The sequence below is a fragment of the Scophthalmus maximus genome, chromosome 8 (assembly GCF_022379125.1).
Source record: "Scophthalmus maximus strain ysfricsl-2021 chromosome 8, ASM2237912v1, whole genome shotgun sequence".
NCBI lineage: Eukaryota > Metazoa > Chordata > Actinopteri > Pleuronectiformes > Scophthalmidae > Scophthalmus > Scophthalmus maximus.
The window spans coordinates 17,414,437-17,439,288 of NC_061522.1; the positions used below are offsets into that span (position 1 = coordinate 17,414,437).

A 24,852-nucleotide genomic window follows, 5' to 3' on the forward strand; every position below is an offset into this window, starting at 1 on the left:
GACTATCAAAGTATCTTGCAGTAAGAAGATGAGATGTCTTGACGTACTTGACGTACGTAATCTGTATCTGCTTTCACCTCTACATGAATGCGAGAAGCAAAGATGCATAACTAACTTATGGTTAAACTATGGAATGGCGCTGCAACGTCATGTGAGAAATAATGATTTTTTTCATTTTTTTATATTTGGTGATGGCAGCACTATTACATCTGTGAGCTGCTATACTCCATGTTCGAAAGGTTCAGGTTTGAGCTTACTGAAATGTCTTTGCTGTTACAAATTTTTTACTTGATTACATACATTAAGTTTGTATTTTGGGGCAAAGTATCAAAAAATTGATTCGAAGTTTAACTTAACACTCGGTTAATCTTCTTCATCAGGACTGTGTGGGTGGACATCAGATATAAGGAAAACAACCTTCCCACTGTCATCACATTTTAAATCATGTGTTGCTAAATCCTGATTGATGCTTGTGCATAAGCAGAATGAGCATGATGAAAAAATATATTGTAAAATCTCCCAAACAAAACTGTACCACACTGGGAGAAACTGATTTAGCCGAGGGGCCTTTCAGGGCCTTTAAATATAACAGAGGTTACGATGGATTTTTTTTTCAAACATATCGGAGAGTTTAAGTGAGTCTGGTGTATTTTTCTGTATCTACAATAACCTACAGCATATGCACATATGCATGTGTGATTCAGTCATTTAAATGTATCACCTCTCATTGTTTGTGTCACACTCATGAACCTTTGATTGAATTTCTATTTTGTCTTCCTGCTGTGTATATAAATAAATCACTTAATATAGCAAGACGTGACTGGATTGTTGACATGTGAGTTAAAGACAGGCTTATATACTGTAAGTATGCAGGACTGTACTGTTGTGATTCATGTGAAGACGTGTTTTCAGGTCTCCCAGCTGCTACGCCAGATGTTGTGTTTGTAAAAAAAAAAAGAGCATGAAGCTGCGTCTGACCAAAGCTTGAAGGGATACTTCTCACTGTCTCTCCCACAGCCTGGCCAACAGTGGAACATTTGCAGGTGTCAGGGTGTGTTTGTGTCATGACTGCCAGCCGAAATGTTTGGTTTATAATCACACCATTTTATTCCAACAGAGCCCGACAAACAAACAGCACTGAAGCATCTGAACGAATAATGTGGTCTCACTATTTGCTCGTAAAAAAGGCGTCATTATTAACGGCCTTGATTCTTTTTTTTCTTCTTGCAGGGACAGCTTCTATTAGTTTCACTGTCATCACCTCCGCTCATTATATTCATCCGATCAGCTTCTGTGTGTCACTGATGAATTTTCTTTCTTTGCAGAGATGACAAGTGGCTGAAAAAGCATCACCATCAATCACCATCGGAGATTTCTAAACTCTCACGCTTTCCTAAACTCTCACTCATTGTGCCACAACAGCTTTAACTGAATGAGCTTAATCACAATGACTGGGAATAGTTTTGTGATGATATGGAGAAAAATAGAAACTCTCTACATAATATTGCAATACATGAGGTTTACTAACATTCAAAAATAACATGTGTTTTCCTGCTTTGTCACTTACACAAAAACAGAAGCTGAATTCAAACTGTCACTGATTTCTTAAAGTTGGTTTACAAATCTTAGTCTTGGATTAGGTCCGTCTCATTTGTCAGTGTTAAATGTTAACATAGCATAAAGTAGAAATATTGTTGCCATGGTTGCCTGCGTCGGTTGCTATAGCTGACCAAAAATATGTCTGAGGTGTGCTGTGATATGATTTTTAAGGGCATCTACCAAACAATCAGAAACAAGTATTTTCTGTGCTCCTCCCCATGGGCGGACGGGGTTGCGATCGACGACTGACGACATGACAGTTCCCCAAAATGAAGCCACAACATCTTGATCTCCACTTGGTGGATGGCTGCAGTATAGGTCATGAACCCCGCCCCCTCCGTGGCCTTGTTCACACCTGGTATTAACATCTGTCCTGAGAGATCCGATCATAAGTGCACAGCTTTAAGTTCGTCATGTTTACACCTGGCATTAAAATGCATCCTGAATATGTCTCCGGTGACCACTTGTGATCTGACCCCATTTCCCCACTCTCTATTTATATAATAACACCAAATAGGGTCTGAGTGATTGGATTTAAATGGCATCCTCAGTGCGACCTGGGTGCGTAAAGGCTGAGAAAATGTTAATACAAGGCCTGAACAGGCTCCGTGTTAGCAGATGGGACATGGGCCAAATAATTTTAGGTAGTTCTTATCACATTGGTTTTTGCTCAAGTGTTCATTCATCTCATTAGTCGGGTTTTAACTAGCTATTTGATGATCATTTGAAACAAGGTGAAAAAAGGTTATGTTTTGATTCATCTTTGCACAGTGCGAGGAAGTGGAGACGCGTCGTCCATCTTTTATATTCAGTGCACTGCTTGCAGTGTATGCAGTTCAAACGCCAGAGCTAACAGGGGCTGTGCCAGCTGAGGTAATGTGCTGCCAGTGTGATCAGAAATAGCATCCAGTGTACAATAAACAAAGTGCTCAAATAATAACACTCATAACAATATATGCTGCCACAGTAAACCATGTAATTACAAGCATCACAGCTTCTGCAGAGAGAAAAGTTGTACACACACACACACACACACACACACACACACACACATAATGCACATGCACATGCACTGCAAATGCACATGCACTCACAAGACACAGAAGCATATATCTACAAAGAGGTCAGAGGTTTTGTGTTCTGAGCAGGCTACATGTTCGCAGAAAGACGAGAAGCGGCCAAGAAGTCACATTTCCTTTGACTAAGATGACTAAAAGCAAGGAAGATATTCTATGAAAATACTAACACTACACAAAGAGGATTTGAGCAGACTTTTCCCACAAACACCTACAGATGTCAAGTTCAATGATCACAAGTCACACATTTAAATCAAGTGGTTTTCGACAGACGCGAACGGCAGCTTGAAGCAGATCAAACGTGCACTGCTGCTTAAATGAAACGGTCGGAGGACGTGTCTCTTTGTTCTGAAAATAACTCCACTGGCCTTGAATACCCCTTCCCTGGCATGTTTGGTTCTTAGGTAAAAGGTAAATTCATTGTAACTGGTTCTGTGACAGATTAACCGCAGGAGAGAGAAGGAAGGTGTAATTATTTCTGCGTCCATTAAGGAGTCGTGATGACTGCCGAGAGTGGCTGAAAAGGCACTTATGTCAGATGGCTGGGTGGAGAGCAACCTTGGGCTTGATAAACAGCTGGGTGAGTGATACAGGTGCAGATACACATCGAGAAATGAAAAATATTCATGATCAATGTCGCAATGCAATTTCAGATGAGTATGCATTGTTTTGTTCGGAAATTGTGCGAGAAATTGATTTGTACAATGTAGCTCCTGAAAAGCATCAGTGTTTTCCATTTCCCGTGAGCCACTCCACATCCTTTTACAGTCCCACATTGTGTTTTTCCTCCTCACCTCCTCCTTTCATTTCCTAAAACCTGACACCTGACGTCCAGGTACATTGGCTAGTGCTGCTGTGGGGCTGCGGTGGCAGAGAAGGCAGGCGCAGTCAGGGCAGTGATGGTGGGAGGTTCAGAGGGCGTCGCCGCGGAGGCCGCGGAGCAGGTTGCCGTGGTGGTGGAGGGGCCAGATCCCGGGCAAGTGGAGGGAGATTGGCAGGTGGGGCTGGAGCGGTGCAGGTCTGCTGCTGTGTGCGAGCTAGGCGAGTCTGAAGGGTGAGGAGAGATCTTCAGAGGGGAAGACGAGATCCAGAATCATGGAAAGCAGAGGACAGAAGCGTCAAAAGTGATAGGAATTGTAAAAAAAAATTCATGATGTGCCATGATGACGGAGGCAAGAGAGAGAGGGGGGGGTGAAAACAGAGAGTAATGGGTTAATTTACTTCTGGAGAACATGTGTATCGAGGGCAGATGTTTTCAATCCTACACTGGTCTGCAAGGAAACAATTTATGTCTGAGTAAAAATGACGTGTTGAGCTGCTGAATATATTTGACAGAAACACGGTGCAGTATGTATGTAATTTTATCTCAATGATAGCAGCCTCACTGTTTACTTTTCGGTGACAGGCAGTATTGAATATAATATATTTGCTGCTGCCATGGTGACCGCAGATATCACCACATCACTCAGGACAAATATCTTATAGATTGCGACTTTAACCGCTTCAATTTTCGGCCCCATTTTTCCCTACCCAAGAAACCATCGAACCTTCCGGAGGAGCTGTTCAGCAGTGACATTGTCACTGTCCCCTGTGAGAAAAATATCGTAAATACACGGGTTTAAAATTTTTATGTGAGTTGGTCGCAATTCGCCTCTCAATGCATTCCCGGTCGCATGCAGAGATGTGAATTTGCACTCTGAGTGTGATCAGCGATCCATATATGAATGATTGAGCATTTTGGACTGTAACATATACTATAACTTTGTAAGTTATGGAGGAAGTTGAAGTCTTGATGACCTTAATACATCTGAAGGAGCCACGGGAGAGTCTCATCGGAGCCGCTCTGTCAGCCCGATGCACCTCACTGCTCTTGTGCAAGTCATCTAACCGGACACTATGAAGCCCCACGCTGCGAAGACGGAGTCAAAGCATTTTTCATTCGCTGAATGCGTTCCTCTCCATAACGCACACAGGGCTGATCATGTCATAATCTTGCACGACCGACGGCAGTCTTGATTTACCACCGTTCTTTATTCGGGCCTCCCAACATGGTGCATCAGACTTATTAGAGATACAGAGAGCTGCAGTGTGTGTGTGTGTGTGTGTGTGTGTGCGTGCGTGCGTGTGTGTGTGTGTGTGTGTGTGTGTGTGTGCGTGCGTGTGCGTGTGTGTGATTTAATTGAAGCAATCTGGTTTTAGACAGTGTACTTAAAAGATTAGCAACCCCAAAATAATGTGTGACACATTTGACTCAAGGCTACTGTAGAGTGTAGTGTGATTAATTTATTATTTGACACCCCCCCCCCCCCCCCCCACACACACACACACACTCAGAGTACCTGGCTGGTCTGGGCATCATGGTAGACCTGGTTACGAGTGGAGAGCAGGATACAGTCGTGTGCTGTGGTTTTCTCAGTGCGCGGGGCGCTGGGGTCGCCATCATCTACACCATTGGCCTTGCACCGCATGTTCTTCACACACAGCACCTGCAGGGCCACAGCAACGTTTATCTACAGAGGCTTTTGAGGCTACGTCAGAAAGGTTGAAAGGACATTTTCCTTTCATATTGTTCTCGTGACTCTGATGTTTTTAGAAAAAGAGAGATTTATTTGACACGGGAGCAGTCGGTGCGTTGCAGCCAGCCCACTTGTTTCAGTGTCCCAGTGTCACCACACTGTAACGTTTGATCCATCACCAGGTGGCACCAGTGAAGACTTTTCTCAAATCCTCAAAGCAGTTCTGAGTTTGGGGCCTTTAGTACTTCAGCTCGGGGCATTGTCGAAGAGAACTGCTTCGAACAGTGTGTCTTCTGACCACATCAGAAGACACACTGGACGGATGAGCGTGAAGCCAGACCGTCATAGAGAAGGATGAAATGTGTTGATTGTATTAAAAATACATGGATAACTCTAATCCAACATTAGAAAGGTGTATGGGGAGGGGGGTTCACCCAAGCATTTCTAGAATCCAACAGGCACTTCTGTGTAGTGTACTGTTCATAAGTACATTCTCTGAACTCGGCTTGATAACATAACTCAGTCACTGACTGTCTTTGGGATCAAAACACACCTCGAAAAATGCTTGCTGCTGAATACTCTGTACAGGTTTTTTGGGGTCAACAAATTTGTGAAATGAAAATGAAAAAGATTAACAGGCAAAGTCTTACAATGTACAGTGATGGTGTGACATCCATTTGCATACGGAACTCCATGCAACGACTGGAGCTACGAGACACAACCAGCTACCTGACACTTGTTAGCTTTTTCCAACCAAACCAAACCCTGAAAAAAAATTCTCATGGGTCTGCTTTCAGTGTTGTTTTGCTTTTTTTTTGTTGTAATATTGCACTTGTCGTACACGTAAAAAATGTTTGTTTTTTATAACATCTGAGCACCGTTAATGCACATCCATTTAAAACTACTCAACAAACACATCAAGTAAAACAGACCCAAACCAAACCCCCTGTCAATATTGTGCACAGTACGAGGCTTCTGTCATGCAGCTCATGTTTACTTACAGCCACTCACTGTCAGATGTGTTATTGATCAAATGATCACAGCGAACTGAGAGAGAAATGAAATGTTGTTACACTTTGACATGAGCATTCAATCAGCTGCTCTCGGCTATCTGCTTGAAAATATCGACGCTGGGAGAGAAACACTGACATATAGATGGAAAAAAAGGATTTGTATAGTATACAAATGTTGTTTAAAGAGGTCTGAAAACCCTCTCCAATAAATACACGGAGAGGATTCGATTTATATGCACGTATTCTTGTCTTTAGGTGTCATCACTCACTGTCAAGCAAGGAGTAAAGCAACATATGTCCTGTTAATATACCAATATAGTATGAAGACAGGGTAGGGTGTTTCAACCTAATGCCGTTTCAGGAATAGTTTGACATTTTGTGCTCACCTTCGGTAGTGTAGCTGCTCGGAGCCAAGAAAATGTCTGGCAATCTGGCAAACTCATACAACTACCAAGCCATGGAGAAATGAAGGCTCGCTGTGTCCCCTTGTCGCCAATCTATATGCTAAAATAACCAGCACGCAAATAAGTGTAAATCTCAAAACCTTAAATTATTTACCAGTTTTCATGCCCAGTAAAAACATCCAACCTACTTTTCTGAAACTCTGTTTGAAATTGTCTGACAGGAAGCCATAGAGCACCGGGTTGGCGCAGGAGTTGGCGTAGGACAGGATGACGGCGAAGAAGTAGACGCCGGCGGTGGCGCTGGACTCGGGGATGATGATGACCAGGTTGACCATGTTGATGATGAAGAACGGCAGCCAGCAGAGCACAAACACCACCACGATCACCACCACCATCCGCGTCACCTTGCGCTCTGAGCGGCGCCGCTTGGTGAAGCCCGCGCGCGCCCCCGAGGACTTCACCTGCACCGGGGGAGACAGATTGATTATGCTGATGGTGGAGAAGTGGATGATGATTGAAAAATGAGGGGGAGGATGCTGAGGAGGACGCAAAGTATGATTATGTGGCTGCAGATTACAGTATGAATTTATACATGAGCTTTTTTAATCATCGTCATTTGCTCATTAACACACCTTGATGACGATAAGTAGGTAGCAGAGGCAAATGATGAGCAGCGGCCCAAAGAAGCCCACTGTGGCAGTGTAGAGGATGAAGGCTGTTGACCACACGTCCTTCGGCTCTGGCCAGATCATGTTGCAGGAGTTAAATGTGTCCTAAAAGGAAAGGAAATAAGGGTGAGTATGAACTCACACGTTAAAGGATACGATAGAGCAAACTAAAAACTCTGTCATAATAAACTAAGTCATACATCAAATATAAATGCAAATGATCTTCACATTATTTGCTTTTTGGGGTTTTGATGAAACAGGGTTTGCATTGTGGAGGACTTCTACTGACCTAACTGTGTTTAGTTTGTGTGCTCGCGCAAAAAGCAACTGTCAAACAACAGCAAGTAACCGCCTGTTTGTCCGATTGTTATCAAACCAGTGTCCTTCGGCAGCACAGCGCTGACATTTAGCAGCAACGGCAGCTTTGTCAGAAGTTACATCTTCCTCATACCTTTCTTCTATTCAAAAGCTTTTTTTCTTGCTTTTTTTTAAAAGAAGAAGAACATGAACCATTTTCTCACTCCATGCACATATTGTAGGTATTTTAGATTTTTTAAATTCAGTTGGGAATTCCGCCTGTACTTACCTCACAGCATTTTATTTGTAACCAAAAACACACAAAAAACACAAAGCATATATAAGACTACGGCATTATTTGCATGTAGACAAATACTTTTAAATCTGCATTATTTGTTTTTTTTTGGCCACTAGAGGCATTACAACAAACACAAAAAAATATAACATTATACGGCTGATATTTTAAACATCTTCGCAAGAATTTGCTTATTTGCACATCCAGCAGACATGACGCAAAATCAGCATTGATTTCTTGCCTAGTGACAAAATGAAAATCCAATATTAATTCTCTTTTTGGCTCTGCTTTTGGTCTCCACCAACCTTTCAGAGAGACATCTGGCACTTAAGCTGCTCAAAAATCCACTGCATCCCCCATCTAGTTGTAAACTTTGTCTGTTTGTCAGCATACAACCGGCCTATCTGAGCTGTTTTCATGTGAAGTGTTGACTGGCACGGAGACACACATGGTAACCAGTTCTGTTTTTGATACCTGGACATCAGAGAAGATGACCACCGGCAGGACCACCACAAAGGACACGGCCCACACTGCTGCGCTCACCACCTTGGCCACGCGTGGGTGTCTCCACTTGGTGCTGCGGATTGGATGGACCACAGCCAGATAACGGTCGATGGACATGACGGTCAGGCAGAAAATGGACGTGAACTGGTTCATAGAATCCGCGGTCATGACCACGCGACACAGGAAAGAACCAAACGGCCAATAGGAGAGCACATTCTGTGTGGTGAGGAAGGGGAGGCCGATGATGTAGAGCTCATCGGCCACAGCCAGGTTCAGGATGTAGATATTGGTGACTGTTTTCATCTTGGCATAGCGCAGCACCACATAGATGGCCAGAGTGTTGCCGGTCAGACCCACCATGAAGACCGTGAGGGAGATGACCGCTGTCATCAGAGTGCTGCTGCCCTGAAAGGGGACACTCTGAGCGGACAAGTTGGAGGAGATGTTGAAGAGGTGGGGGTAAGAAAATAGGAAGGGAGAGGGAGTTGGTGAAGCAGAGAAATTGAGGTCTGGCGACAGAGGAATCCAGTGGGTCCCCATTGTAATTTTCAAAAATTGAGGAAGGAAGATGGTTCCACACAGTCCAGGTGTAAATTTGTTGCCCTCTGTTTTCACGGACGTGGAAGAAAATGTTTACTTCTAGTTTCCATGCTTTGCTTTGGAACAGATCGGGAGGTCACCAGTCACCACACTCCAAGGTGTCAGTCCTTTGACCTGTATGATTCACAGTCTAGTTTGGCTCAAATATAAATGTGTGTGTGTGTGTTTGCGCGTAGGTCAGACGGTGACTTAAAGCGTGCAGGTGTGCGCTCTGACCACGGCTGAGAACATGTTGAGTTCACCTACCTGGAAATACCTGTCGTCTTCTCACGCACTGTGCTTTACGAGCCAACTCCACAGACCGAGAGATGTGCTGCCATGCATCCTACATTCTGAAAATCCGACATTCTAACACGGTGGAGAGTTCTCACAAGGAGCATCCACAATTGCGCAATGAAAAAAACGCCGAGCAACGAACGGCGAAGTGTTGTCCTCGTTACTTCCCCAGTGTCACTGGGCTTTTTAAAAGCCTGGATTCTTGTCGTCTCACTCGATCCGACGCTACAAGCACACACATGCAATCCGTCGCGCGGCGCGCGGGACAATCGATTGGAGCCGTGCCATGGCTTTTACGCACGGCGAATCTGCATGACTACAAGGTCTGTTGTGATTGCTGAGTTATCGATATATCCTATAATGTGTTCGGTATTGCCTCTGCTAGAGGCGTTCCATTGTAAAACAAGTTCTTCCTTTGGCAAGCAGCAGTGAAGAAGTCCAAGTTTCCTTGTGATCAAATTAAAAATCAGAGGATCCCCCAAACCAAACTCCTGTGAATTCAGTCATCTGACCTTTCCAATAATTCTCCGATATCTATGGATGGCTCGTGCCCGCGATCGTTCGCTGTCCGAGGTGCTGAGCACAATGTGTCGGGAGCAGCTCCTCCGCTTCCGCCACAACTTTCTGCCCCTTTCTGCTGAGAGAGGGAGAGAGGGAGGGAGAGAGAGAGGGAGGGAGGGAGGGGGAGGGAGGGAGAGAGAGAGAGAGAGAGAGAGAGGGAGGGGGAGGGAGGGAGAGAGAGGGGGGAGAGAGAGAGAGAGAGAGAGAGAGAGGAGGGAGAGAGAGGAGGGAGAGAGAGAGGAGGGGGAGAGAGAGAGATGAGGGGGAGGGAGAGAAGAGGAGGGGGAGAGAGAGAGAGAGGAGGGGGAGAGAGAGGAGGGAGAGAGAGAGAGATGAGGGGGAGGGAGAGAGAGAGAGGGGGAGGGAGGAGGGAGGGAGAGAGAGAGAGGGAGGGAGAGAGAGAGAGGAGGGGGAGAGAGGAGGGGGAGAGAGAGAGAGAGAGGAGGGAGAGAGAGAGAGGGAGGGAGAGAGAGGAGGGGGAGAGAGAGAGAGATGAGGGGGAGAGAGAGAGAGAGAGGAGGGAGAGAGAGAGAGAGAGAGAGAGAGAGAGAGAGAGAGAGAGAGAGAGAGGAGGGAGAGGGGGAGAGAGAGAGGGGGGAGAGGGAGAGAGAGGAGGGGGAGGGGGAGAGGGAGGGAGGGAGAGAGAGAGGGGGGAGAGGGAGAGAGAGGAGGGGGAGGGGGAGAGGGAGGGAGGGAGAGAGAGAAAGAGAGAGAGAGAGATAACGCAACAGGCAGATATGAGGGTTTTTCAGTCTGATTGTGTGTGGTTTTAATAAAGAGGAGAGAAGATTTACCCTAGTTACTGCACTTAATAAAAATTTCAAGTCCATTAATATTTAACTATTTACTTACTTCTACTCCACTAGATGTGTGTACTGTTATCATTACTGTTTACTCAATCTACAGATTAAGATACATAAATACTGTATATGATCAACATCATATAGCTAAATCAATAGCAAACAATAGATAAAAATCCATGACCATATTGGAAAATTATGCTTACATGTTAATATTTTTTTGCATTAATCCAATACCATTAATTCTGTAATTGATAGTTTACACTTTCAGAAGATGTGAGTAATTCTACCTCACACAGAGATTATTTAAGTTACATTTTATTAGTTTGCAGCAATCAATTCAATGAATTCAGTCAAAGTTATCCATAAAGTAATTTTTGTAATTTTCTGGCAGCATCTGGTGGTAAAGTTGCAAACCGCAACCAACTGAGCAACTGACAGGGGACACTTTATGGGTGCACTGCTGATTTCATTTCCGGTTTCCGACAGCGCTGAAGATTCCAAGGGAATTCGCCACTGCAACTTATTCTGGACCATTTTGTGCAACAACCATATTCAACACGACGTAGCAAACATGGCGACTTACCAGAAGTCGGGTCCACCTCATGTGACTATATTTAACTCATTCACAGTTGACGAACAAACTTCGGTTCTTTGTTGCAGGTGATTATACATAAATGAACACATAGTTTATGGACAATATATTCAATTTCTGTGAATAAGTTCTTCTTAATATTGCACACTGTAGCTTTAAATTATAGTCTTTGCAATTAGTGATTCCAATTTAGACTTTTTACTTTCTCAGGCACTAAAAAACATTAGAATTGTGTGTTTTTTTCTGCTTAATGTGACTTTGTTGATCCTTGATATTGTCATAGGGACAATAGCCATGTATGTCAGTTGTGAACTGAACGACATTAAGCCCAGCGTCAAATTTTCTTGATATTTATATAGCTTCGTAAATAAAATCATACATTTTCCCTAGGGGCTTAAAAAGCTGTGCATCTCACAGCGCCCACCATCCTTAGACAATCGAAATACAGTAGAAGAAACTTCAGGAGGAGCAATAGAGGAGGGATTCCACTTCCAGGACAGACATGCAGTAGATATTTGCAGAGAATACAGAAAATAGTGAATTACAATATGGTGGACAAACAGGACAAAAAAAAATTGACTACAAAGAATAATCAAGAATTTGATCCGACCAGGTCCAGGTGCTGCCAACAGAAAGGACTATTAGTAAGTGGAACGAGGACCGACCACACAAACACATTTGAGGCAAAACCAAGCACATCATCCAAACATCTGAGAGAAAGAAACACACAGAGGGAGAGAGAGAGACGCAGGGGAGGCTGGCACTCTCGGAGGATGAAGATCCAGATCCTGAACATCTGGAATGAAGCACCCACAGCCAGGAGAGGGAGAGAGGTCCGAAGAGACAGCCGATGGTCCTGCACTGAGAGCCTGAGAGGAATGGGACGACAGGGGGGGAGACAGTAGGGGGATGTTGAGAGAGAGATGGGCACACAGCCTGGACACCCGTGTGCTCAAGGGAATAAACAGACAGAGGATTAGACAGATGCCGTGGTTTCAGGAAGTTTACAATAATCTCATCGGAAGGACTACATGGAATATGTTGTAGGTTGAATGGATTTATTAAAACTGGTGGGAGAATTGGAACAGGTACCAGGCCTGAACTTATCACAGAATAAGCCACTGACTGAATGCAAAGGCATAAAGATGAGTTTAAAGTTTGCATTTAAATACCTCAGTCGAGTCAGACATTCTGATTTCAGCACAGAGGTTGTTCCAGAGGAAGGGGGCCAAGGAAAAGGCCCTGCAGCCTGCTGACCTCTTTTTTATTTCTGCAGACCGACTGGATTCCTATATCCTGTCTGTCCTGAGGGGCAAAGAGCAAAGGCTTCAATATAAGGTTTGAGGAAATCAGACATTTATGAAGGGACGGGCCTATGTTGGACATTCTCTCTCATCAAAAGCACCTTAAAGTCCGAGCCGACATGGATATGGAGCAAAGTGAGAGAAGCTGAAATTGGAGTAATGTGGTCAAATATTTTGGGACTTAATTAAAATTCTAGCCGCAGCACTGTGAACCATTGGAAGACCTCCAGAACAAGAGGAAGGCCAGAAAGTAAAACATTAAACCGATCAAGTAAGGGTTGATAGAAAAGGCACAGACAGAAAGGACTTTAGCTCTGTCAAATGTGAGAACACCTAGGGTTACTGGTGTCCTGTTGGGCCACAGGCAATGACCAGCATTTTCATGTTTTATCTGAATTTAGAAGCAGGAAACACATGTATTTATAAAATTTAGGATCTAAGCTCGGTCATTCTCAATCACTTCCATTCTGACCGTGGGACTTCCAGCCCATATTCAGTGCAAATGTTCCTCTCCACCATGCCGGCCACTTGGCTATGGCGTCCCAGGTACTCTATGCCGTTCCTGCTTGCATCTTACACCCTGCTATCATGTGCTGGACTGTCTCAGGAGCATCTTTGCACAGCCTGCACCTGGGGTCCTCTCTGATGTGGTAGACCCCTGCCTCTATTGATCTTGTACTAAGTGCCTGCTCTTGTGCTTCTGTGCTTTCTGTCAGTCCAGCCGAGCAGGTGCCAAAACTTGCCAGTGATCTTTTCCAAAGATCAGCTGGCAGAGATCACAGAGACAGGGAGTAGGTTTCAAGACCAGCACCAATTTAGACAATAATTCTATGGATCTAGTCTCAATTTTTTTTTTTTTTAAAGAAGAAGAATATGAACCATAAAGGGCGAGGAGCTAAGAGATGGCAGCTCTTGAGGAAATTTGGCCGCAGGGTCAACAAGCGATGTAGGATTGTGTTTGTTACTGATTAAGTGAGAGACACATGCTGCTTTTGCAATGGGAAAAGCACACTTGTAATTAAGTGCACAATAAACATATTCACATCACCGGCATCATGATGGTAATACTGTCAGGGCTGATGTCTTGCAGGTGTAGTGTACGTGTAGGTCCCCGAGTGTGGTTCAGATTGAGTGCACCAGTTGAGGACGGATGTAGTGTTGGAATCAAACATTTCCAATTGATATTTCAAGCGTACAGTCAAAGAGGGTGCATATGTTTGACAGAACAGATAGAGTGAGAGCTTTTTAGAAATGAGAGGACGCCTGGAGAATGAGTCACGTTCTCAATTTCACACCGGTCGTCCTTTTTTTAAGAGCACACACACACCATGTACTGTTCGTACCGAACAGTACGTGCATGGGCAGCAGATAAATCTAATCAGGGAATCCAATCATGGAAATATGTGTGGAATCGTACACACGTGTTTGATTCAAGCACATTCAGGAGCAAATCTCAAAATAATTACAAGGTTATTCAGCTGAGATGAAACACAATAACAATATTGCTTGAGCTGTCTTCTTTGGACATGTAATTCAGCGGCTTCTGCGCCTGTGAAAGAGCTGACAGATGTTGGAATCGATCAGTGTTCCAGTTGTGGCAGCTTAGATGCTCGATGTCTCGTTGCCTCGTCAGCTGATGGGACAGTAAAAGGTGCTCTCTGGCGTTTACCGGGAAACAAACCAAAAGTTTGGTTTACATCCAGTGGTAGGTATACGCGGACAATAATAACTAAACAGACTGTTTACCTTCACATCTACATCAAATGTCTCCTCCCCTGCTCAACGGAGCTTGGTCAGTCATCTACAGTAACGACAGACACATCGCAAGGCAGGTGCTGTAGATGTCATTTTCTTAATTCTATTAAGAATTAATGGTATTCTTTAGATACCATTCAACGGTTTCCTCTGTCGCACGACTAATTTGTTTCAATTATGTAACCTGGGTGTTTCGTTATGTGCATCGGCAAAATGTCATATCTCTACCTGTTCCTCTCTTTGCACATATACAGCAGAGTACAAGGAGAACAAGCAGATGAATCATTATGACTAAATGCTTCTATGAAAGACACCATGACATTTAATTGTGACTTCCAGTGCTGCTGTGAGTTCCTTCCTTCTCTGCTGGGAATGTGGTCGGAGAAAGATGAGGATGACACTTCCACACACACACACACACACACACACACACACGTTGTGTGTCAAGTCATGCACTCCCATACTCACTCTTGCTATTTTGGGTACACAAGTACCCAGATGGCACACTCCATACTCAAAAAGTTGATTGTCAAACGATGGACACTTGTCGCCCTCAATGGTCACCATCTTGACCGTGTAGCAGAAAGGGGCTGGACCCTTTTCAAATTTGAGAAAATAGAGTCTGATCAAGGAGGGCAACAATGGCGGCTGGCATAAAATTTTGGTGGGCAACAGTCGTGATCACATGTTGCGAACATCATTCCTGTTGGAATTCTTTCTCTGCCAGGGACTCTTCTGTGTGTACAGTGTGTGCTACATGCGAGTGCACTGACTGCAGTATCTGGTCTGATATGCAGCAATACTCTTCAGTTAATATCAGTGTGGATAAAGGAGGAAGAGTTTATGGCCATCTCCACGAAAAACCCCTGGAGTGAGGCTATCACACAGGCCGAGGGTTGACCTTACCACCTGTCAAAGGCCATTACTGTCCTGTGGGCAATGTGTGTGTGAGAGAGGAAAACATGGCTGCACACAAAACACGAAGGGCACGAAGTAGCAGCAGAAAACGAGTAGCTTTATATCCTTATGCTCCCTATATATTACTGTTCCATTAAAGAGAAATTGTAAGCAAACTAAAGGCGTTAATTTAAGCAGTTATTAAATTTGGCCATGAAAGATTTAGGAAAATCCTGATGGGAAATCTAATAATGGTAACCAAGAAACCAAGAATGCAAGTTTATTTTTTTTATCAATCTCTCTCTCTCTCTCTCTCTCATCTCTTTCTGTCCAAGATAAATCCCACCGTGTCCTCCACATGTCCATTCTGTCCACACCCGGAGACCATCATTCACTGTTATCTGGACTGTCACAGACTCAAACCTCTTTTTAACATGTTACAAAACGTGTTTTTCGACTGTGGGGAAATGTTTACGGAGACTGCTTTTATTCTTGGTGCTGGCTACAGAAAACAAGATGCTGCAAAGTGGCAGTTGCTGAATTTTGTGGTTGGTCAGGCCAAGTTGTCGGTTTATAAAAGCAGGAAAGACAAGATAGGAAATGTGTCCGGACACGAGCTGACACACATGTACGTGGACTTCAGGTTCCACTCTCTGATGAACGACATGCAAGAGTTTTTGAATCGGTGGTGTTTCACCAATCGGTGGCTGTGTGTTCAGTGACGGAGGGAGAACTCATCTTTCACTCTGTGTTTATAACCTGATTTATTCTGGTTTTCTGTTATTTTGTTGTTGTGTGTTTTTTTTTCTTCTCTCATTTGTAGAGGACCGTGATGTTCTCTTGTAAATCTTAATAAACATTGTTTTTTAAAAATCAAATCAATCTCTCCTTCTCTCTCTCTCTCTCTCTCTCTCTCTCTCTGTCTCTCTCTCTCTCCTCATCCTAGCTTCTAATTTAAAACACAAAACCAAGAAAAAGCTGGTGTTCACCTATTTGATCCTGTTACCAAACACAGCCTTGATCATACTGATCAGATCTTTGGATCAAGGTGCATTTTCAGAAGTCATTTTCTATCATTAAATTCACTGTTGCCTTAGTAAAGGTATGTGCTCTCTGTGTGTGCTTTCAAGATGATTTTTTTTTTGTGTCGACTTGTTGGTTGTGGCCATGGAATATTGGAGGTAAGGCACATGGTAAATGGTCAATTGACTGTATTTATATAGCGCTTTTCTCGTCATATAGACCACTCAAAGCGCTTTAGAGGAAAGTCACATTCACCCATTCACACACATTCATACAGCGCTGCTATTGACCACACAATTTTTCTCTATCACATTCAAACCCATTCATGACGGAAGAGCCGTCATAGGCAATTTAGGGATAAGTGTCTTGCCCGTGGACTCATCGGCATGTGGACTGGCAGAAGCTGGGATCGAACCCCCGGACAAACGACTCTACCTCCTGAACCACAGCCAAGTCTGTTGGAGAAGGCTGTCTGCTGTTTGGCCTTGGTACATCCACTAGATACTTCCAAGTTAGAACTGCTGTCTCTTCTTTTCTTCGTGTTCACTGTTGCATAGCAGTGACTGATAATATTCTCACTGCTGAGATCATTTGCAGTCAATATTGAAGCAGCTTTTTTAAATCATGTGAGGCTGGAAGGCTTACATGATTGCAGCAACAGCTTGCAATGCCAGAGTACTGTACTGGTATTCGTCCCACAAAAGGCAAATGTGGGTGTTACAGTGGATAGCAGAAAGTTTTTTCTAAAAACAAAAAGATGTGTACAAAATATAAAAAAATAAATACTACATACAGCAGTAACAACTATTATTGCACATGGAGCATAACATGTTGCACTCACTTGGTAATTGCACTGACTTGAAATGAAATGAATATTGCACTTTTAAGTGTTCCAGTGAATTATTCCAGTGGTCGAGTCCTGCAGAGTGTGTGTGGTCTACTGAGAGCAGCGCTGCTCGTAGAGTCTCACAGCAGCAGGAGGGAAGGACCTGCGATACGGCTCCTGCTGCTCAGTGCAGGGACAGTGTCCTGCAGGGGGTGGGAGTCGTTCTCCATCACGGATGAGAATACAGGGTTTCTATCATCCTCTTCTATAAACCATGAATCAATAGTATTTTGATTCCAGTTGATTGATTAGGCTTCTTCTTGAAGCATGTTAAAAATGGTGCATCTCATGCCTGCTACATTTACCCTTTACATACTGTATATCCGGCTTAATTTCAATCTGTGTTTCATTTTGAAGTAATGAAGTAATGAAACACAGATTGAAATTATTGAACGGAAAGTTATAAAATATGGTAATTGAATCAACACACAAATAGCTAAGATAACAGTGATTTTATTTAAATGTTTTTCTAAATGTCTGGCTACTCAAAGTATAAAGGGATTTACTCAAGAAGTAGCTCGGGGCAGGAGTTCCCTTAATACAAACCAGTCGTCTTCCAACTCTTTAACATAAATTGGATGTCTGTAGGTTGCAGTTCAACTGGACAATCCAAGAGGGATTTTTCACTCCTCAGATTATATCGTTTGAATGATTTTAGAGACCAACCCTAACCCTAGTTAGCAAGCTTGCAAATGGAATGAAAATACAAACAATTGTGAATTTTTGTATAAGATTTGAGTTTCTTCTTTATTTCTACATGGGCGATAATTTAACACTTCACAAGATTATTACAATAAAAAGTACAAAGTAACACTATACTGTTAAAAAATAGGGAGAAGTAAAAAAATTAATTAAAAAAATTCCCAGGTAAAGTATAAGAATCTCAACTGACCCTGACTACTCACATAGGTAACAACAGGCTCACATCCTGTTATCACATCCAGTGCAAAATTGTCATAAAATGATAAATATTATATTATGTCTGGGTGGAATGAATGTAACTAAGGCAGAATTGCGAAATTATTAATAGACATGATGTTTTACAGACTTGTAAAACCAAGAGAAGGCAGTCATTACTTAGTCTCAGATCATTGGTCAGACCATAAAAATGTCATGTCTGTAATCTCGGCTAAGTTATGTCTTCAAAATAGAGGAGCCAAATATTAACAAGACGAGCTATTTTTCAGTATGATATTACTTTCATGATCATTTCCTGTGTTCTTCTTCCTCTTCTCCCTCTCCAGTCTTCTGTCACTGTCGTCGTTTTTTTTTCTTTTTTTCCTTATGCCACATCCTTAACTCCCTATCCTTAAGCCTTTGACAACAACTCTCCTCCATTCCCCTTCACTATGTGCCCCCCCCCCCCTTCCTGTAGCCCTACAATAACACAGACAGAGGCCTTAGTAAGTGCTGTTTTCCTGGCCGGGCATGAGGACCCTCCCCATAACCAAACAGAAGCCAAGCTCGTTTAGTTTTTACCCAGCCCTAGACTCCAGGCCAGACACATACCTTTGTAAAATACTATATTTCATACACCAGGACAAACTGGTTCAGTACGCCAGCTCCAGCAGTCTGTAATGGTCCCACCTCTGTGCAGGTCAACCTAATATCTCAAAGTTGCAAACACGTTGAGGTTTGTGCAGAGCTAACAAGTGGGACATGTTTGGTTGTCAAATTACAAACCTGAAAAAAAATATATAATTTTCTGGTATCAATATAGATGGTAAAGAAAATAAATATAGAAAATCAAATAAAGGATTTGAGGCAATGAACTGTGTTTCATTGTTATGTAACACAAATCAACTTCTCCAGACATGTATATTGATGTTGTTTTTAGCCATGTTAGCAGCGTGTCTCTATAGGGATGGAAATGAAGTCCATGTCTCCTAACTAAAGCCATGACATCTTGTACAGGGATTTATAGTGAGTGAATGAATTCAAATATCCCTGATGATCTCCTGATTTTTCTTCTAATACTACCTTGGGTTGACATTTATGCATAACAACATCGGAGGAATTATAATGACTTCCCATTTCGTCTCATACCATTATCAGGCCAAAAGTTTTGTTTGTCCAATACTTTGAATTATGACCAAAAACGCAAATCACTGCAGTAGACTGATGACACTCTATTTTAGAGTTTCTTTTGGGGAAAGAAGTACATGTCAATTTACTATGTTACATTTTCCATCCATCCATCTACCTACACCACTTTATCCATATTAGGTAGAAAAAATACTTCAAAAAGGAGAATTTTATAAGACCAACACATCAATCTATCTATCTGTCTATCTATCTATCAAACTATCTCTCTATCTCTTATCTAACCTATCTATCTCATGTCTGCATTGTCTTTGGCATGGCATGCCTATAAACCACAGAGCCACAGGCATGGTTGTATATTGTTTATTCATTAATCCAATTAAAAACTTGTGATTAATTAAATGAAAACCATGGCTAACTAATTTAGGTTAGGTTATGGTCCCTTTATGCACTTTATCTATGCATTGGGTTCAAGAGCTCATAGTCTCAAGGTAAAATGTAGATGGTCTGATGAGAAAGTCTCTAAAGCATCAGTCTCTAACAACTGAGGCCAAATGAAGACGATCTCCAGAGTGAAATGAAATACCTTTGATTTTCATATCGAGCAAGGAACATGAGTCTCTGAGATACTACAGTATGTGGCTGGCCATTTTCTCTGTGAGGTTTTATGTTAACATCTTATGTTAAAACCCACATAACTTTATTTTTAAATCTTGATGTCAACGTTTCCAAAGATACTAAATACGAGGAGTTGAGTTTTTTTGGGGGGTGGGGGGGGGGGGGGGGGGGGGGGGGGATGATACAAAAGATATCCATTTGCTAGAATGGTGTGGCCATGAAAAAAAAAGAAAGAAACATGGAGTTTGAATAGTCATCCCACAGATTCAATGAAGTGTTGTAACAGACTACTGCAGCATTTATGTCGGCTGTATCCGTGTGAAATAAGATGACCTTGAATGAGATAGAGGGACACGATATTTGTTCAAAAACACTGTATTGTCGATGTGCTTAAGACTGCACTTAGAAATTCTGTACAATGCTGTCATGTGTTGTAAAAAGTAACACTTGTAGTTATTTGGCCTGATTTCTTCCACTTGCATATTTTGTTTCTCAAGTATGAAGTCTACAATGAACTGCTGCCAATGAGGAGAAGAGACTGTGTGAGCCACAGTGGGACTTTTTCTTTGTAGAGAGCCCCAGATGCCTGCAGGGAGGATGGGTGGGCCTCGGCCAAATCAAATACCCAGGAAACACCTCCAACACGTGCCCTGCACTACTTCAGGACACACCACGGAGAGAGGGATGGAGAGGTGGGGTTTCTGAAATGCAAAAGAACCCCACAAAGTTTTACATTTGTCATTTCCCAACCCGATCGTCGGGGGCGGGGGAGGCCACACGGCAGTTGTGTCACTGCCCCAAGACGAAGGAAGCCTGGATGACTGCTTCAAAGTAACTTTTTGCCTTTTCAGCAAAGCCCGACATTTTTTTCTCTACTTTGTACTTCCACCTTTTCAATTATTCCATAATCTATCAATGCAGAGAGGCGGCTTTGGTTACAGGGCACATCATTTTTCAGCAAAGACACATAGCTTCTCCTCTGCAGAGCCAGGCGCGTGCATCAAATGGGATGGTTCATGCTGCTTTGGCAAAACATGTTAATAAGCTAAAATGAAATCCGAGTAATTCTATTGAATTTAATGTGAACTGAGTTGAAAGGGATTCTATGTTCAATTGGCTTTGTGAGTAAGACTCTAATGCCCAGTGAAAGAGAAACATCAAAAGAGACCTGCATTCATTGTCTCTACAAGACAATTCAGAAAACGGCTGAGTTGTTTTCATGTATATTATATCTGACTATTTACAGTACTTTACAGTATATGTCTCTTCTTCTGGCCCCTGCACTAAACAAAGAAAGGCCTTCAAGCTCCTCAAAAGGCCCATCAAGCCCCGTAACGTTTTAAGTGAAAATTTGTTTTGGCAACTAAAATTGAATAAAATGTTGTTTTGTATCATCACTTGTCCGACCAGGCATGTTTCTAATTCGAATGGAACATGGTCCTAAATACATTTGTTTTTGATGTAATGTCCACAGGCTCCTACAGAAGCTTAATCCAACCATGAATCCCTGAATCCGAGCTTTATCCATCAGGCCCCCACGACTTTGGAACAGCCTGCCTGAGGAGATAAGGCTGGCAGAGTCTGTGCCTTCTTTTAAGTCACTTGTAAAAACCCATTTCTTTAGACTTTTTTTATACAGATATGTGACTGAAAACCAAATTATTGTGGGAATGCTGATTGTAATTGTCTGTGATTTGTATGTTTTTGTGAAAGCACTTTGTGAAGCTACGTCTGAAAGGTGCAAGATAAATACAATTATTATTATTATTATTATTATTATTATTATTATTATTATTATTATTATTATCATCATGAATATACAAGAGGGAAGATAGCAAATGTTCTGTAGTAGCTGAATTCAATATGGAAATTTAAAAAACAAAACATTGAACATTGAAACGTTTGAATAAAGTTTTGTTAACGGATCTACTCTCTGATAATTAGACTGTACTTGAACAATTCGAGTGTAACGCAAGAAAAGACGCGGCTGCGCAGTGGGACCCTGAGGAGCCGCCGCTGCGCTGCGGGGCCACGTCTCAGCGGCGGATCAGGGAACTGCATCGAGTGGAAGGAGGAGGAGGAGGAGGAGGAGAGAGGAAGTTCTTCGAAACTTTTTTTCCTCTCTCTCTCCCACGAAAGAGTTGTGGAGAAGCTCCGTTAGATTTTTTAGAGGAAGGGAATCCGACCACAAGACTTGGGAGGAAAAGACGCAGGGGGGCCACGGCTGCGTCAACTCGGTTGACCCCTTCTTCTCGCCTTTGTCTCCTCACATGAGAAGCGCCGTGGAGAACAGGACGCGCGTTCCGTCCCGGGCTGAGTGGACTTACACCATCAGGGGCGATGAGATGTGACTGAGCTATGCCTTGTGGAAATGGACAGACTCTATCCAAGCGAAAACATGGCGTCTGCGCACCGCGGCTCCGCTTCTTCTCCAGCCTGCTCGTGGCGCTCTGCTGCCTGGAGGCGTGGGGCTCCGGGCCGCGGGCCGACGGCGGCCGGGGCTGCGGCGGCTCCTGTCCCGCAAACTGCAGCTGCGCGCTGGCGGGCCACCAGCCGTCCTGCGTCGTCAACTGCTCCAACACGGGGCTGGAGAGGGCCCCAGCGGCGGCGGACGTCCCGCCGGCCACCAGCGTGCTGTGAGTACCGCGCGTCAGCGGGGAGCGGGCGAGGGATGCGCACGGAGTCGGTGGGGCTCCGATCCAACAGTACACAACAGCCGCGGAGAATAGCTTCTTTCATTCTTTCTTTCTTTCTTTCAACAACAAACAACAACAACGTTATTTTTCTCGACAAACTTTGTTTCCACTTTCCACAAACAGAGGGCCACGACATATCATTCTCTATTTCACGCTCTGCGTATTTCAATTTGCACCACATGCCTCGTTTCTGTACATCATCCAGCCATTTGGATGATCAATTAATGAACTGTTATTGTCGCAGATGAGGCAAAAAAGAAATGCCACTGTGCGTGAATGGGAATGGGTGATCCCCTTTGATTCTGGTACTAGTTCACATTTTTCTGACATTGGACATAATGATTAATCGATGAAATAAGTTCATAATTTAAGAAAACAAAACAAAAACAAACGTTGGTTGCAGCCCTAATGAAACACTGTGACAGATGTGGTGATTGGATTAATATGGCCTTGTAAAAAAAACTAAAAAAAAACCCACTACATTTTGGAAATGAAGAAAGATAATAATTAACAAAAGATGAACTTTCTCTTTCCTTGAAGACTACTCTATTGTGGACCATACTGCTTGTGACTGTGTGTGTGTGTGTGTGTGCTGTGCGTGTGCTGTGCGTGTGCGTCTCAGTTTTTGTAGTTTAAATGGAGTCGGTCACCAGAGAAGAGAACCATGGTGTTTGAGGTGCAGATCAGTCTTCCGCCTCTGGTGCTGCTGCAGCGAGAACATTCTGTTCTGCGCCAAAGGAAACCATATGTTGTCAGTTATTTGTTTCCCCCTCGAATTACCAGCTTTTATCTATCTGAGTGATTTACCCTAAATACCAGGCCTATATCCAGTGCACACATGTTTTTTTGGTAGTGGCCTACTTCAGAGACTTGCGTTGTGAGGTTTTAACGAGCAAATGAAACTGAAGTTTCAGCAGAGGTTCTGTTCAACCAAACGCGGCGTGCATATTGGTAATAATTTCTTATTGTTGTGGTGGTTCTTTTTTAAACTTTTTTTTCTCTAATGTTTCTTTCAAGTCACTTGATATTCAGTGAGAGTTTTTTGCAGAGAGGGAAAGGGCTCCGTGAGGTGCAACTTTAATGAGAGACAGATCTTGCTGCAGGATCTGTCTCTCATCATGTCGAACTCTATCGGAGCACTAATTGCATCAGTCCACATAAACCCCTCCTGGTCCTACTGTACCAGCAGGAGCCATATGTGGAGGTGACCGGCTGTGAATGCTGCACTTGCTAATTTGGCCCCTGGTATCCAGGTCCCACCCTGTGTGAATGGGAAGTATTGAATTAAAATCATATATATGTATATTTTAATTAAGTCCATGGCTTCATGGCCGGCTGTGGCAGGAGAGACGCCCAGCATAGATCCAGAGAACCTCTCAAAAGTCATCCTATAGTGCTGCAAGCAGAGCTTGGCCTGCGTTGCCTATCCACTCATTATTTGAAGAGTAGACGAGAACAAGAACATATGCTCGTGTGGTGTGATGACCTCCAGACTATTCTCTCTGAAGAAGAGAGATGAGGGTGTGCGGGACATAGATCTGACGAGCGAATAACCGCTTCCGTCTCTCTGCAGTTTACCGCCGGATTGTTATTGACTCTGTTGGGCGTAAACCTGAGTGCTCGGAGGACCAAACAAAACCTGGGGCCTCGACTCAACTAGTTGGCAACAAACCGCTCACACAACAGGACCGTCCTTCAAACATCAACTAGGAACGATGTTGTCAATGAATAAAAGGCCAACGTCATCTTTCGCTGCTTTCATTTCATTGTGTGGGGGGGGATTTAGCACAGCAATTCAGATCCCAATGCATCTCTCCTCATTTTTCTTTATAATGGATAGTGATGAGAGTTTGAACAAGCACTTTACTCATCAGATACTTGCTCTTTGCTATGCACTGTAGCTGTACAGCTCCTTTTTAGCTCCACTTCTTTTTACATTAGCTCAGGCTCTCCTTATTTTCAGGATAAGGTGGGGGGGGCGTTGACATTGTTGTCAATATCACTCTTTGTTTTTTGCAAAAAATAGACAAAGGAAGCCACTATGGCGCTGAAAAGCATCAAAGGTATCATGGCATCACATTCAGCAGAGGCAGGTGGATGAGGAGTGTTTCACATTGTCTCGGAAAAACCTCTACAAAGTGGCGTGACCTTTATCAGCTGCTGCTGTGATCGTCTTCTAGTGCGCGTGAGAGGGAAAGAGGGGTATAATCCAGATTACGGCTCCGACCAGGAAACCTTCATTAACCGTTGTCATTAATAAACACATGCTTTGGCCATTGATGGGTTTAATGTCCCTGTTGGCAACCACAAAATCATACTGCTCTTCTTTCAGTAAGAAGCAACAGATTGATATCTTGGGAATTGATGGCAATTAATTTTTCAACTGCTTCTACCTCTCCTGGTAATACGACAGACGCTGCATTATT

General features: G+C 43.3%; 2 protein-coding genes across 2 annotated transcripts in view; one reads left to right on the top strand and one right to left on the bottom strand.

Moving 5' to 3' along the window:
* Window positions 1–1,141: 1,141 nt before the first annotated feature.
* Window positions 1,142–9,795, bottom strand: LOC118313228 (somatostatin-like receptor F_48D10.1). Its single transcript, XM_035638565.2, has 5 exons — window positions 8,343–9,795; window positions 7,241–7,381; window positions 6,797–7,069; window positions 5,015–5,161; window positions 1,142–3,741 (listed from the first exon to the last, which is right to left on the bottom strand). Exons 1-5 carry the CDS (start codon window positions 8,910–8,912, stop codon window positions 3,520–3,522), a joined length of 1,353 nt encoding a protein of 450 aa, XP_035494458.1. The 5' UTR covers window positions 8,913–9,795; the 3' UTR covers window positions 1,142–3,519.
* Window positions 9,796–21,831: 12,036 nt separating this feature from the next.
* Window positions 21,832–24,852, top strand: part of pkd1a (polycystic kidney disease 1a) — a 54,228-nt gene continuing 51,207 nt past the window's right edge. The window contains exon 1 of the mRNA XM_035636152.2: window positions 21,832–22,366. Coding sequence (XP_035492045.2) covers window positions 22,089–22,366 — 278 coding nt within the window. The 5' untranslated portion in view covers window positions 21,832–22,088. The remainder of the gene's footprint in view (window positions 22,367–24,852) is intronic.